Genomic DNA, 17,397 nt, shown 5'->3' on the forward strand with positions numbered 1-17,397 from the left:
GGGTTTGTGGATCATTAGACTGGTTTTCTGGAAAATGCAACTTTAAAGTATTGATTTCATTAAACAAATAAATACTGTCAATGTCTGTTTCACTACTTGAATAGTCTTTAAGCTTCAGATTTAAATCCTAACCAACTTAAAATATCATTAATTATACTTCGACCCATGTCAGAAGAATTATTAACAAAATAATTGCAATTTGATATGCAATAGAACTGTTCGAATGCATTTGAAGGAAGCTCTGTAGGGATTCCCTATTTTCGCCAAACCTGTCAACTTCTGTCATACAGCACGACTATTGGTACTTGGCTTTCGGGTGCCCGCCAGATGGTTCAACCTGCCGACAGACGTTTCGCATTGCATCTTAATTCTGATAAATGCCAATAAAGGTGCTGTTAATGCTATAATATAAATAAGAATATAGTAATTGTGCGCCAGTCGGATTTTTTTCTCCATGCGAAGACATTTCTTATGCTATAAGTTAGGGTGGGTATTATGACAATGACTAATTATTACGTAACCGATCGCTCGATTTGCCGCCCCCTGGACGCCCGTGTGCAATGCACGCCTTGCACGCCCGCTTATGGCGGGCCTGAATCTACTCATGATTCACATAATCGGGTGAGGGCAGCCAAATATCTAGCAGTCAGGCAGCTAACAGCCCAGTACCGGTCCTGAATAGAATTGGATGCGTTATACGTGTAGCATCCACCCAAGGTCCTTAGCTTCCACCAGCTAAACCGGGTGAGGTTGGTGCTCTGTAAAACGCATGCACGAATCTGGCTTTTTGGATGCTGACAACACAGCACTTCCACTCTGCCACTAATATTCGAATATACAATAGCAATCTTATCTTTTTTTCACGTGTAGTATAGAAATTTGTAATAAGATACATAATGCGGTTATAATAAAATATTGTGCAATTATTTTCATATAATCAAAATTAATATGTATTTATTTTTTAGAAAATACAAGGGAAGTGGCACATCCACCACTTCCAATGACGGCACGCCACTGCATGCCACATTGTTAAGAAATTTTACGTGACACATATACCAATAACACAGAAGCTTAATTAATGTAACACTTGTTTGGGTAGCTATGCCTTCACTTTAGTCTGTCATAGAACTTGGAACCAGTATCAACTGAACATGACATTTGCAAAAAAAAACAAAAATAATAATAATTCTAAGACTTAGCATTCATCATTCAAAGCGTTTAGTAAAATTAAAGTTTTTGTATGACTTAGACAATTTCAGAGGTTAGTTTTCTGAAATCAGATAAGACAAGAAAAGACAAAAATTCTGTTTTTACAGATAGGAATTTGCATCAATAACCTTTGGAAGTTTTGACAAAATGACTAATCATAATCAATACTCAAATATACAATTATCAAAACATAAACAAACAAGTAATCATATTTTTAATTTATTTAATTTAAAATATATGCTCTCCACCTCAAATTCATAGTGGCTTGCCCCTGTACAGTACATCTTACTTTTCCTTTAACAATAGACTCATGCCAGTCATCTATATGGGAAAAATTTTTGAATTTAAAATAACATGATTTCTGGTTTGCATTGGAAGTTTATATGTAGTTAATTGGGGTCCATATCTGGTCTCTTCTTTCATCTATCTAACTCCATTCTTGAGATTAAGGAAAGACAGATGGACAGACAAGTGACAATGGGAATTTATAAGTTTACAATTTTTTCAAATTGCAGCCCAACAAATGTATAACATGAAATAGAATGCAAAGATTTTCTTATTTGGGAAATTTGCTTTAAAAGCAAATGCACACTTATGAAGCAAGCAAGAACAACACAATACAAACTGTTTAGCTATATCAGGACTCATTGTAATGATAATCATAACAATTAAGCCAACACCTTTGTGGATGCTGGAGCCCTGAAGTACCCATAAGGTTATTGCCACAGATATAAAATAACATTACTGAATATGACCTTCCAATGTATTGCTTCTTTGTGTATTTAGAAGTTATGTCAGAGATAGTTTATCAATGTTTCTGGTTAAATATTTCATGTAGTAATTTTTCAAAATGAACAACTTGAAAACAATCTAAAATTTACAAGTTATAAATTATAGTAAAGTGCAGAAAAAAATTTATGATTATTTTAATTACTTATTATTTTACAGTACTTACATTTGAACATTCTCAACTTTTGTTTTTAATTCTTGTTTATTATATTGTATTTCTTATTTAATTCTTACTTTTAATTCATTATAATATGTTAATCATGTTTTAATTTTTAAAATTTTTCAACAAAATGAACTATCATTACACATTTTATTACTTAACTTGTACCTTTTTAAATTAAATAGAAAAGTATTTTTTCAGACTTTTTAAGCATTATTTTAATATAAAATTACAAAATAAAACATAAAATATTTATATGTATACATTAAATTTACCTCAAAATATCCAGAAAACCAGATCTACTTGCAATATGTAATATTGTATCACCAGACTTCTTATGATAAATATTCTTCCATGTAATAGAACATTTTTTAGAATATTCATTTACCATCAGTTTAAATTTTGGAACATCATTTCTTTGAACAGCTTGTAATAATTGTAATTCATAGTCGCTAAATTCTGTCATAATCTTTTTTTCTTTTTACAATTTAATAATAAACTTTACAAGATTCATTTCACTAATCTGTTAAAAAAAATATTGACTTTAATAATTTAAATATTTTAAGTTAACAATTAATAAAAATCATACAAGATTTAGCAATTAAGTTCTACAAATATGTATTTAAAGAAAATCATATGTTAGAATAAAGAGTTTTTAACATTTTATTAATGTTTATTAATTTCATATTAATGTTCTTAAGAAATATATACTTTTGCACCCACTCATAACTAGGGCCAACAAAAGGGGAAAACAAAAGCTATTACCTGTAAATTTTAATTATGAAGCTTAAAAAAATCAATCTATGTAATTTCATGTGTATAGAGAGAAAAAACCATGCTAAATCAAAAGCTTCATGTCAGAAGAATGAAATTCTTCTTGGGCCTCAACCCCAGGGTCTATGATAGTTGTCTCACAATTAGATAATTATCTTTCTGGTGATCTTTTTGCATCATCCAGAACAAGCCCAGATGGTGGATACTTCAGTCAAATGACCATCCTGCTTCCCTCAACTCAACCTGCAGCCTTTCTTAAACTTCATTAGTATTTGACTATGTTGTACAAGGTATAAGGATACTTGGTAACAAGTTTAAGGCAATCTGGTGGCATTATCTGATTTGCAATAAAACCACAGTTATAATTATTTATTCTCCTCAAAAGTAGAGGAGAGGTGAGAGATATGCAAGTGATTAAGTTTGCATACACATTGAGACATGTCAGGCTACAAAAAACAGCAGCCAGCTCAGGATGTACAGTACAAGCTATCAGTGACAGTTTGTGGCAGCCAAACTTTCAAAGAAGCATAAAAAATGTCTTGGAGATGACAATGAGCTGAATACCACCAGTTAATAGTTGGGGAATGAGACCATATCCTGGAGCTGCATGATCTCAGTTTGTTGATGCATTCAATTGCCATGTGTGTTGGGCACAACTTGAGTACCATCCAGTGATGTGTGACATGAATGCAGAAACATCTGTGAACATGCTGAAGAGGGAATGAATTGCACTGGCACACAACAGAGTGTACAGACTGGCAGATTTACTGAATGGTCCATTGGGACCTGTTTGCCATGACATGACATCCAAAACTACCTGTTGCCATAAATAGGTGTATTTGTGCGCACCCAAACCATTTGCAACAGGTTGCATAAAGTTGGGCTGCATACATGGCAATCAGCAACAGGGGTGCCATTAACTGCTCAATACTGGGCTGCATGCATCTTAGTCATCACAACTGGACCACTGAATGGCATTGGGTATTGTTTACAGATGAATCCTGCTTCTGCCTGTGGAAGAATGATGGCTGTGGACGGGTGTAACAGTATCCCAGGGAACATTTATGTGCCAGCCCTTTTCACCAAGTGCCACACTGTCCATCAAGGTTTGGGAGGCATCATGTTCGATTAGTGGACAACCCTGGTGCACATTTCTGGTATTAGTACATCACATGAATTGTGGGACCTGTGTTTGTCCACTGGTGCAGGCCACACCTGATACAGTGTTCCAGTGAGACAATATCTGACTTCATGTTGCACAATGAACTCTCACCAGCCTGAATGGAATTCGCATCCTCCTCTGGCTGGGAGTCTCGCCAGATCTCTCTCTCTCATTAAACACCTGTGGGACCTTGTCTGACATGAGGTACACTGGGGACCACTGCCACATACTGTAGATCAGCAGTTGCCAACCAGTAGTCCATGGGCCACTGATGGCCTGCAAGAAAATTTTGGTGGTCTGTGGAGAAATTTGGACATTAGGTTAAGCAAAGTATTACAAAAGAAATGCAAAATGCTTGGTTGCTTTTTTCTCACTCGTTGGGGGTTTTTTAATCAAAACTAAAACCAAACATAAAATAACTGTTATCAATAAATAATGTACATTTGTCATTCTTTGTGGAAAAGAGCCAAGAATCCATAAACTTATTTCAAACAAGCACAAACTTCACACTTATTTGTTATAATTAAACAAGTGAATTTCATATTAATAAAGTAAAATGGAACTTTTATAATCATTATTCTATAGATGTTTGTATCATTTAAAAAACTCATGATAGTGGTCTGCGGAATTCAAAATTGTGAGTTTCTCACCGTGAGGTCAGAAAGGTTGGTGTCCCACTGCTGTAGATGATATATGCATCACAGTGGATGCAGCTTGGCAAGGGATACCTCAGGCAATCACTAATCACCTCATTGTATGGCAGCCTGTATAGCTGCCAATTAATTCAATGTCACAGTTATTAGAATTTTGAATTGAATTTGTACTGAATAAAATCTCTTAAACATTTTCTTAAATGCTATTCATCTGTTCTTTCTTAACTTTAGAAAATTCACTTGAGAAAGGAACAAAAATTTTTGAAATTATTTTCAAAATTTGAGAAAAAAATTTAAAATTCAGATTTTTCCTTTTAAATCAGTTTGTAATTTTTACATATCACTTTTTAAATCTCACACTGTATATAATAATCTTAATAGAAAACTTATTTCCATCTTATTTTAGTGAACATTCTAATATTTTTAAAAGATTTCAATTTGGACAGAGCTATTTCACAAAGTGCATTGTCATGCCTGCGCACTGATAGCCTGTTTGATCAATTCCTTTCTATTATATGACTCAAAAACATGTAAACATACAAGAAATTGATTAAAATATGCTTCATAACCATATATCTGATAAATTTGTTTTATTACTTCCCCTTTTATTCAATTTACAACAAAATTTAATGACAGTAGCAATGTTCCAACTTTTTATTCTATTTAAATTTTAAATTCCTGAATGCTAAAACCTAAAGCAGGCCAGAATGTAGCCAAAAATGTACATTTTGTTAAGTTTTATTATACTGTTTTTACTGAAAATAGTGTGGAAGACATGACTTCTTATAGCATGTTTGTGAAAAAATTAGTTATGAAAATTAACTGTCAAATGATACACTTTGCACTAAATTAACTTTCCAAACATAATGCTGTGCTGTCAATGTCCCTTGCACTAATAGTCTGTTCACTGTAACTTTGTGCATGAAACAAAGAACTGAAGTGATCTCCTCATCACTGTATGCTACAAAATGTGCTGTTTCTATGCATTACTAGTCTCATTGTATGTAGAAGCAATAGCAGTGTCCTAATAAAAATACGAACATCTGTTAATTATTATAAATTTAGTCCCAGAGACAATTGTTAAGAAAGAGTACTGTTGTTGCAAACTATTTCTTGTAGAAGTATACACAAAGTTATAGTGAAACAGACTATAGAGATGATTCATATGAAATGGCTCTTCATACCTGCACACCACCAATGGGTGCAATGTATGCCACTCAGCTATAAAAGCAGGATTAAATCATATTTTTAACAGCTATTTGCTATATTTACTTCTTATAAATTTATTAAAATCATGATTTATTTGGTTTTATTAAAATATAAAATTTTTGATTCTGCAAGTTTAAATCATATTGAACTCTTATAATTCTGGTGAGGGAAAAAAATCAATGCATTTTAAAGCCAACATGCAATAGTAATCAAATTTTGCATAAAAAATAGTAGCAAAAAAATAAAAATTTCATTACAATATCACAACATAAGGATATATCATTGAAAAATAGTTTCATCACAAATGTTAGTAAGTTGTGAAGCCACTCTAACATTGACCAGTTTGCAGTAATGCCAGATTGGGTTTGCCAATTTACAATTTGTAAAATTTGTGATGGAATTGTTCTTCAATGACATTCTTGTACTATGATATTGTACTAATTTTTATTTTTTTACTACCATTCTATATATATGCAGAATTTTGATTACTACTGCATATTGGCTTTAAAATGCATAAATTTTTTTGCAAAAGGGTATTTATTTATCATTTATAAATTCAAATAACTTCTAAACTGTTTTGTCATCTATTTCCTACAGTATATTATTGTAATATAGGTGGCATTTAATTATCATTTAAAATTAATATTTTAACAACTAAAACATTTCTATTTTACTTCATTATGTAAATGTCTTAATATACTGATGATATAACAAGTTATTATTGTACATATATTATTTCTATATCCAAATCTGGACAATTCCATCATTTAACATTTAATTAATTAAAAAAATTATCAGAATGCAAAATAATTTTGTTTTAATACTCATAAAATTAAATAATCAAATAATCAACCAAATAACCAATGTCATATTAGACTAAATTAACTATCAGAAAATATAAGAAAAGAAGAATTATAATTAAATGTATTGAGTTCATTCAACCAATAATTTAGAGTACTTAAAAGTGCTGCCTGTCTCTGAACTTGAATCCACACTTCTCACATCAAATAAGCACATTCCTAGTTTTATTAACCTTAAATTGTACTATCTCTTCTAAAGATAAAGGTCATACAGGTCAGTTTTAATATGCCAAATGATCAATAACTAACCACAGACTCTGTTTGAATTCAAATTGACTTCTATTTATACTAGATTGGTATTGGTATAAGTTATTATAAATGTATAGAAATACATTAAACACAAACAAACATTTAATACTGATGTTGAAAAAATTAATGAATAAAATATAATATATTCACATATATTACAAATGTTTAAATGAAGCTTAAAAGTAAAAAATTTTATTTTATAACTTTATATTCCTTTTTTTGCTGGTTTTGGTGCTATATAGCCCAGAACAGGTTTACAAAGTGGAATAGTCTGATCTTCCATTTTGCTTCCAAACCATGGTTTACCACTGCTTTTCATACTGGCAATGTTTTCAGTATCACTAAAATCTAAAACCAAACTTATCTCTACATGGCAAGCTTCTGACCAAACATTATGAGATAACAAAATTACAGTATAAAGTCTATAATTTTGATTGTCTTGAAGTTTAAATTCTGATAACTTTGGTAATATTAACTGAACTTGCTGATCAGGATATTTCACTTTAACACGAACATTTTTTACATCATTAACATTTTCAATCTGAGCATCTAATGTCAATCCAGCTACAAGCCCAGCAGTAAATTTTACTGGATTATCAGATTCTCCTGTAGGTTCATGAATTACTGCTTTTGATTTTTTAATTCTTTCTAAGGAATTTCCACTTGTGTTAAGATGAAATGATGGACAAGGATAAGCCTGTAATAGTGGTTGAAGTAATCTAGCAACAGAACCTGGCTTAGGCTCTTCTAAAGTTTCTAATTCTCGAAACATTGCTAAAGTAAAGCTATCTGGATTGATATTGTGTTCCTGTAAATCAGACTGTAAAGCTTCAACCTGCTCAAGAAAACTTTCACATAGTGCCAAAGCAGAAACATTACTACCTCTAATAACAATAACTAATTGTAATGCAAGTGCTCTTACTCGCAACTGTCTGATATATGCAATTTCTTCAGGGTATAAACCTAAAAACTGATGACTCAAATAATAAGTTAATTGTAAAAGCTGTTCCAAACCAGATTTCAAAGCACTATTTTGCAAGGGTGACAGAACAGATGGATTCATCCAATTTTTATTGGAAAGAAGTTTTGCCAAAAGTAATTGACATTGAATATATAAACTAGCACAGCTAGCAGCAGCAGAAAGGCTTGGTTCAACTGTTGACAATTTTTCCAAGTCTCTTATTGCTATTTGCAATAAACCCTGTTTAGCAGAAGAACTCCTACATTCTGCATTATCAATCTGATCAAGAACTTGCTGTAAAAATCCTCGTGAATGCTGTGTAGATGAGGTAACTTGAGAAGGGGTACAAGATTGATTGGGCAAATTTAATTTTGACACAAATGCTGGAAATGTATCACATAAATATGAATAATGTCTTAAAGTATGTTCTTCAAATAAAGGAATCATAGTTGGGCAACTAGCAGCAGCATTAAAAACAAGAATAAGAATGCTTATATAGGCTGGATCATCTATGCAAGGTTCAGGACTATCAAAATATGGATGTATACCAAGTAATTCTGGAACAAGGGGTAGAGTCAGATATGGGTGATTAGCACCAACATGTTTTAAACATTTCCAAATTGACAATTTATCTTGGGGATATCTTTTCAAATTTTCTAAGAGATTATCAATACATAATTTTAAACCAAATTTTGTGGACAGGGGACAGCTGCCAAGCATGGTATGAAGAGCTTCTCTTATATCCATAGAAAAATCTTCCAAAACACCTAGTATTGTTTCTAGTTGATCTTCTCTAAGAACAATATGATGACTAATGCAACCAAGACATTTTATAGCTTTAAGTCTGACATCTTCAATTTCATCATTGAACATATCAACTAAAAAATCTAAGGATTGAGCAGCAAAACTTGGAAAACAGACTGCTAATTGACAAAGGGAATCAAGAGAAGCACTCCTTACTTCATAAAATTCATCTTCTAAACCATGAACAAATGCCCCACAAGCACCAGAACTCATTAAATTAACACTTTCTATATTTAATTCTTCCCTTGGTGCATCATCTGCCCATCTCTGTCCCGTTGACCATTCACCACTTTCATAATTTTCTTTTTGACGTTCATGAGCGGAACGTTTTTTCCTCAAATTTGACATTAACTTCTTGTCAAGTGTTTGTTCCAAAAAATGAAGACTGACATGTTTCATTTCACCCAAAAGTGAAGCCGCTAATACACGCACATATTTTGACAGATCATTTATTGCTTCACATATTTTTCCAAATATATCATCACATAATCTTATTTTCTCTGTTCCTCCATCTAGAGTGATCATATGATCAGCATAAGAAAAACTGAGGATTTTAACTAATTTTAAAGCTACCATTCTTACACCTTCATAATCATCATTCAAAGCTTTACACGCTTCATCATACAAGCTTAAATCTAATTTTAATCCTCTATTATGCAAATGAACTAGAGCTTGTAATGCCGACGTACGAATTCTAGGATCTTGATTATGACTATATTCTCCCAATATTTTTAAAGTTAAAGAATTAGTTTCCGAGTGTATATCGACCGGCGTAAAATCACTTATCACTTTAAGGCAAGCGGAAACGACACTATGGGTTTTATCAGTCAGATACTGCTTAGTTATATGTAATATTTTCTGTTGCATTCTTAATTCATTGTGTCCAACTTTTCCTAAAACGTGAAACGTCTCAATTAAGTGAGCTAATACTTTATGAGAAGTTTCACTTTTTATAATTGGAACAATATCATCTAAAAAGCAGTTTGATTCAATCAATTTTTTATCAACCAGTTGTCTCAAGATGGAAACTATTTTTACTCTAACTGCAGATTCTCTTTCTTTATGAAGATGTTCCATTAAAACTCTATAAACAGACATTACATCTTCCAATTCACTTGGCAAAGAATCTGATAATTCTATCAGTAACTGTAAAGATTCTGAGGAATTACACGTTTTTAATAATTCCAAATCGACAGTTCCCGGGTAAGATGGTTTCTTGCTTAAACACAGTTTTTTCAAAGGTTTGGGTTTCGGCAATTCTTCTATAACTTCGCTATATTCTGCAAGAGCACGTTTCTTCAACAATGCCGCCATTCTTATACAAAAATAATCTTTATATATATCGCTTTTACGTTAAAATTTATAGCAGAAACAACATGCTAAACCTAAAAGCCAATACTAATTACCTTTAACTTCGTTGACAATGGCTAGTTGCGTATTTACTTTAAAAATTTTTAACGTCATGTTTATTTTCATAATGTATTATTATTTTTATTAAATTAAAACGAATTTCGGATTAAATATTATTAATTTATAATTAAATTTTAAAACAATCTTAAAAATGATAATATCATAGTAAAAAAAAATTACTATTGTGTGATTCAATATTAAGTCAAATAATTTTTATGTACAGTACATATTTTATAACCTAACAATAAAAGTAGAGCAATAATTTTTTAAAAAGAAAATATACTAATTCCACAGAAGATATTATAATACAAAAATTTAGGTGGCGCCGTGACCGCAATTCACAATGGACAATTACGCGGTTTAAAATTCCACGTGTTTTCGTTTTGTTTTGTGTTTTTGATGTAATGAGAAAATTATAACGAGATGTCAATGTTAAGGAAAACAATTAGAAAAACTGTGAATTTAACACAGGAATTAAAAACATTTACCTTAAGTAATTATTGTTCGCAAGTAACCCATCCTAAATCGGAGCTACCAAAACAGATAAAACCGTATTTAAAAAAAATTAAACAACCTCCTTTTGTTAAAAATTTATTTTTAGGATCATTTAATACGGTAAAATATACTTTTTTAAAAATATAAAATTTGTAAAGTTATTTAAGATTCGCATTTAACGGTAAAATTGCAGTTGTGAATGAAAGGTTTGGATCCTCCAAATTTTAGACTCCCCATTACTCCTATGGGTATGGTCTACAGCAGTGTTTCCCAACCTTTTTTGTGCTATGCCCCCCTTAACAATCGAATTGCCCCCCTGTGAGGCTTGGGCCACAGGGGTGCAATTCGATTGTCTACAGTTATGATAAGGTCCTAACTGTCTCATTCAGAGCTGTATTTTTACCCATTTCGTATCCTTTATAATTTATTAAGTTTAATTATATTTTCAAAATTATGAAGATAGAAGTATATTAAAACTAGAACAAAATGGAGTTTTAATAGGCCAAGATATAATATTAGCCACTAAATTACAGTATTTCAATAATTTTCAAATATCTTTACTTTGCTGTTAATACATTGATCCTATAATTTAAACAATTACATGCTCAAATCTACACATTCTAAACAGTGCGCCGAGGCAAGTTTTAGGATGGAGCGAGACCTTATTATGGCGCCTGGGGGTGGAACCCCACCCACGCACGTCTCAACAGATAACGCCATTCACATACTAGTCACATGCTTGCAATTAAAATATCGAAAAGTGAAAAAAATATGTTTTTCTTTAATTTATTTTACCACTGAGGTGCCCCCTAGGACTTAGCGCCTGGAGTGGCTGCTCCATTTGCCCTATGGTAGGGCCGGCTCTGATTCTAAAGAATATTCTGATAAAAATAAACAATTTATATTTTAAAATGTAATTATTAGTCAGTTTATCCACATTTTAGCATGATATCTAATACAATAGATACTATAAATTGCCTAGTAAATAGAGTGATTAGATATCTTTGATTTCAGAGGATTGTTCCCAATTTTTCATGTTCTTAATATTTGTATGTTGAGTCAATCTTTAAATAGAGAAATTTTATTAACACATCAATATTTGCATTTTTCACTGAATGCTTGCCCTCTGGTGTTTAAGAACAAAACCATTTTATCTGGGTCGTTTGAATCATTCTTGCGTATTGTCAGCAGTAAAGATGAATAGCAATAGAAAAAACAAAGCTTTCTGCTGCATTCCAACTTGCAGTTCCAAAGCCATAAGGGAGCCCAATATAAGTTTTCATTTATTCCCATATGAAAAACAGATGATGATTCAGAAATCAGAATTAGAAGCTCATAAATGTAACCAACCAAAAGAGATGATTTGACTGTTAAGAATTGACAAAAAAGTTTCCCAATTGTCTAACTTTACATGAACAAGTTATGCTGTCAGTTTTATAAGATTTTTCCTTAAAGTTTAAAATGCCAGTAATTTTTTGTGGTGGATACAGGGCCAGATTTAGGCATTTCAAAGCCCTAAGATAAATTCTGTGTGAGGCCCCTTACCAACCTTTTACAATTTTAGAAGTGAATCATAAAAAGAGAAGAATTAACATAAACATACTAATTAAATACTACACAAAATAAAAAGTAAAGCAAGTTATATTTTGTTGGTTTGTAAAAAAAATTTTTTATTACAAAATTTGATTTCAGTTTTCTTTCTTGTAGAAAGTTTTCATGCTGTTTGTTTGTTTGTTAAGTTATGGCAACACAACACTTGGGCGATCTGCCTAGGGGGATGCCTTTCAGGAGATCTTTTTAAGGGAAACTGGCCCCTATTTAGGTTTACATGCATGGAGAAAACTTGGAAAACTCCACGTGGCCAGCCCATCTGAGCGAGGCGTGAACCCACAACCAAACTCCCAGTGTTCAGGGTATGAAGACAGCTTGGCCACTGGTGGGCAATATTTTTTTTTCATGCCCCTTGGAACTTGAAGCCCTATGGTATAGCTTACATAGCTTACTTGTAAATCTGGCCCTGGAGACAGATGTCAAAGCTGATGTTTTTTAACACAAAGAGCACAAATATGCATAGAATGATCTTGCTCATTTGTTTTGATAATACCACATAAAATGACATATTCCATTAGCAATAATTGTTTTCCTATAAAATTTCTTGATAAACAGCTATAAGCAGCATATATCATTATATAGGACAGTAATATATAATTAATATTACATTGACTAGTTACAAACGATCCAGATAAAGTAGCCATTTTATGCTTCAATGCTTCAATATTAAAGTTTATTATAACAGTTACAACAAGAATTTATGCTATGTACTGTAAATACTAGGTATTTTCTAGGAAATTGAAACTCAGCTCTGCAGTGAAGAAAACTAAAACTGTGTGAAAAAAGGATTTAAAACTGATCTAAATCTAAAATAAAAAATTATCAGAGATAAATGTAATTGATTTACATTGAAATCTGATTACAGGTCAATTGACCTGTAATCAGAAACTTAACATGATGAACTTGAGTATCTTGGTCTCTGGTATTGGCAAAGGGGGCGGAGCATAAAGAGGACCGTAATTAGAGGATTTGATCCCAGGATCCCGACCACTTTTCAGTCCCCAAAATTTTCAGGATTAAGTTTTCCTGATCCCGAGATTTTTGGGATTGGCATCATTTTAAAAAAGTTGCAAAATAGACTGCATGAAGTGAAACGTTCAGTGCCAGTGTACTTAACAGAATTGCTTGCCTATCATTTTAATATAAAATACAAGAAGTTTTATTCCAAACAAGCAGCACAAATTAATTAACTTAGAGAACTTGCAATGTTTGCTTGGAATAAAACTTCTTGTATTTTGAACTAAAATAATAGGCAAGCAGTTCTCACTGGGTTACCTGGTAATATACTTCATTTTTGTATTTTTGAATTTTTGCAGGCACCAATTGATTTTCTGGCACAGTCGAGAGCACTGCCCAGTGGGTTTTACCTGTCAATGTGTCAGCCATTTTGTTTTGCTAGCGGATTTTAGTAGCGTTTGCACCAGCAGACTGAGAGGTTGTTCGTGAAAAACTTTATAATGTCAGTAAAATTTACAAATTTACAAAAGTTACAAATTTACAAATACACAAAAGTTACAAAATTACAACATTTAAGATGTTTACAATGTAGGTTTCCACATACACACAAAATAAATTAAAGTTCAAATAGTCCACTAATACTGAACAGGTCCATCGAAAGACACCTTACAATGTATTCACTGAGTCGTAGCTAGATGTAAGCTCCTTCTTCTGATTAGTAGAGTGATTAGATTAACTAGGTGTATACCATAAAATACATTGATTTTTGTCTAAATTTTAATTGCGTTGATTAAAGAGCTGATTTCTGTAAGATTTTCTTATTTTTTATTAACCCTCAATACTGAAATAATCCCAGGATCCCGAGATTGACTAAATATAATCCCAAAATCCTGGAATTAGAAATAAGGGCCGGGATCGAATTCCCTAACCGTAATCCAAGGCTTCTAAAATGCATTGTGGGGGTACAATGTTATCCCATGCCATGATATGGGTGTTTCTGCTTAAGTTTGGTTTAATATTCTGCATTCGGAATATCCATCTTTTATTAATTTTTATTTGCTGGATTATTATAGGTGTATTTATTCGTAGTATATTTATCCAGTTAGTTCATTATATAGGTATATCTTGGTCCATAGATCAAATTTCAAAATTCTGGCTTTGTCACAACATTGGTCTTGCTGAGTTATACATATTTACAAAAAATCATGTTTAGTGGTTTTGCTGTTACTTTAAACTTTGATCACAGACAAAACACTTTTTGACTTATGCAGAGCTTCATTCAGTGATGTGTGTAAATAAGTAATATTTATATATGTTTGTGTAGGAAATAAATATATAAAAATACGGTGGTGATTGGTTAATGAATAGTTTGGACTGTGAACAAATCAGACAACAAACACTTTTGCAAAAGATTTTTATATTCGGATAATGAACACCTCACAGAACCATCACAAGAAGTGATGCTGTGTTTAACATTTGTAAAACTATATTTTAATGGCATCTATGAATGGTTTATGGAACAAGACTTTCACAGCCGATTGCAGAGACAGAGTTTACATTAAATGATGTTTATCAACAGAACGGCCTGTAGACATTGGCTGACTGAACCGCAGTTTAAAATGCATTGCAAAGACTACGATCATCTATTTCTGAATGCCCTCTAAATGAACTTCAGCAAAACATTGGCTCTTACTTTCTTCGCTATTACACCCCTGTTTTAGGAGTCATTTGGCCAATTGGGTTATTTGTTTGTGACATCAGAAATGGTTGCTAGCTATATTCAGAAAACTTCCAGAAATAAAATCTTAAGGCCATCAAAACCATTGTTCGGCAATTAATGACAATCCTTTTCCATTTCAATATTTAATTTTGTTGCCAATACAGTTTAAAATATGAAGAAATCCATATTTAGAAAATTTATACAGTAGAACCTCGAAAACTCGGCTCTCGATAACCCGGCACTCCGGATAACTCGGCCACACCCCAACAGGGCAAAAAAATCCTTAGTTAATTAATTTTCATTATAGACAGCTTTATAAAAGTATAAAAGCTCTCATAAAGTATTTTTCTGAAGTCTGTGTTATCAGGTAAATTACTGTACACAGTGTATTCATTAATTTTTATTTTTATGTAGTAAAGGCTCTATGCCTTCATAAAGGACGTGCTTTTCCTTTGTTTAAGGGTATTTGGGCAGTTTATTCTCTGTTATATTCTCAAGTAAACAATACATATAAGTACAGTATATAAGTACAGTACAGTATTTTCTGAGGAAACACTCGTACTTATTTTTTTTAACCCCATTCCCGATAACCCGGCATTTTCACAAACTCGGCCACCCTTCGGTCCACATTAGGCCGAGTTTTCGAGGTTCTACTGTACCAAATTCAAAATTCATCTTCGGAATAGATTTTTAAGGAATTATTTCAACATCTTATTACTGTCGCCCTTCGTAACTGTCAAAATGAATAATTTTAAATATTTTATTATTAATGTTACATTTTTTTATATCTATAAACAGATTTCTGTAATTATTAAAATTAACTTGTTTAACAGTACAATGATTCCAAAATGCATTAACGTTTTATAACCGACACGATGCTTGAATTATAAATAAATGCATCTGATTTAAATTAATTGTAGTTTTAATTCTTCACCCATTTAAATATTGGAATTGGAACATTTAAAACAAATTTAAAGTATTTAATTTTGTTATTTTTGCTCCAAGCAATTAATTAATGAATAATTTTGTCAATTTGTACTGTTTACAACATTTATCAAAGGAACGATATCTGTTTTTATCTAAACTTTTCACGAACAAAGCTACCACTTGAATTGAAAAGCCCTCTAAATCTGCTGTCGAGTGAGTCTAGAAAGTAGGTCAAATAACTTGTTTCTAATCACTGTCTACATTGTGGCAGGTGAGAAATGCCATCTCTGCAATGAAATTTTTCTGAACAGCAGTCTACTTAATCTGTAAACTGCTATTGGCCTCTAAACGTTGTCTCTGCAATCGGCTGTCACTGTTGTATACATAATCTTTTTTGCACTAGTTAATTTCTGTTCTCTGAATTTTTGTAAGTGCTTTTCTGAACTTTTTATTTCAGAAAACTGATAATATTATGGGGCCTAAAAAGAGTGGTGTGTCAAGAATTGTGTTTACTATAGAAACTAAGCAAGAGATAATAGCAAAAGTAGAGAGTGGAAAGAGGTCTGATGTTGCCAGGCAGTATGGCTTCAACAGGTCTACAGTAAGCACAATCTTAGCTAAGAAAGATGTAATCAAAAGACTCAAGCAGATAAAACAGTAATGAAAATCACATCTAAGAAACAAAGATATGCCATCCATGAAAAAATGGAGAGATTGCTTTTGGTTTGTTATTACATGTAAATAAACATAGTAAGAAATATATAATTTTTTATTTATTTATTTTTTGGGGTCTCCAGAATGAATTAATCAAATTACCATAAAAATCTATGGTAAATCAATAATCGGTTAACAAACAATTCGGGTAGCAAATGTGTCTTGAAACAGATTATGTTTGTTAACCAATCACCCACTGTAAATGTAATATTTTTGAGTAAATTGAATAAAAAGTTAAATCTATATATATATATATAGAGTANTAAATATTTTAATTTAAAAATATTTTTATGTAGGATGTATTGATATATCCAGAAGTACTTTCCAGAGAAGATCTCTCAGAATTAAATAAAATGAATGACAAATTAAAAACATTTTTTACAGAAAATGGTAAGATATACATAAAATTTTATTTTAAAATTATATATACCATATATCTCAGCAGATAAGACGAGATATAAATTTTCATCAAAGTTTTATAGTTTTAGCATATATCTGTCCTATAAGACAATCCCCAAACTATCAATGGCCTATGAATTTAGTTTAGATTAGTGATCGTCATCTAGATAATAACACTATAGCGTATACAGAATTATGTCCTATTCGTAATTTTTTGAAAGAACATCAAATTTCATTTTCTTGCGATTGTTGCAAACATTGGCACTGATTCTGCATTCAGATAATGACCCTGACTATTCACAAAAATGTCATATGGGCTATTCTATTTTGTGGA

The 17,397-nt window shown here is 31.8% G+C and overlaps 2 protein-coding genes and 1 long non-coding RNA gene across 3 annotated transcripts in view; 1 reads left to right on the forward strand and 2 right to left on the reverse strand.

Annotated features, from left to right (window-relative positions):
• Positions 1–2,706, reverse strand: part of LOC111618005 (ankyrin repeat domain-containing protein 16-like) — a 29,936-nt gene extending 27,230 nt beyond the window's left edge. Inside the window, exon 1 of the mRNA XM_023359421.1 lies at positions 2,434–2,706. Coding sequence (XP_023215189.1) covers positions 2,434–2,624 — 191 coding nt within the window. The 5' untranslated portion in view covers positions 2,625–2,706. The remainder of the gene's footprint in view (positions 1–2,433) is intronic.
• A 2,383-nt stretch (positions 2,707–5,089) lies between these two features.
• Positions 5,090–10,238, reverse strand: LOC111618004 (integrator complex subunit 4-like). Its single transcript, XM_023359420.1, has one exon. It carries the CDS (start codon positions 10,142–10,144, stop codon positions 7,271–7,273), a length of 2,874 nt encoding a protein of 957 aa, XP_023215188.1. The 5' UTR covers positions 10,145–10,238; the 3' UTR covers positions 5,090–7,270.
• Positions 10,239–10,577: 339 nt separating this feature from the next.
• LOC111617988 lies at positions 10,578–17,030 on the forward strand. Its single transcript, XR_002755507.1, has 2 exons — positions 10,578–10,855; positions 16,961–17,030. It is a non-coding gene; the product is annotated as an uncharacterized LOC111617988 (long non-coding RNA).
• The last annotated feature ends 367 nt before the right edge of the window (positions 17,031–17,397 follow it).

Source organism: Centruroides sculpturatus, unplaced genomic scaffold (genome assembly GCF_000671375.1).
Source record: "Centruroides sculpturatus isolate CEXI.00-Female unplaced genomic scaffold, Cexi_2.0 scaffold36, whole genome shotgun sequence".
NCBI lineage: Eukaryota > Metazoa > Arthropoda > Arachnida > Scorpiones > Buthidae > Centruroides > Centruroides sculpturatus.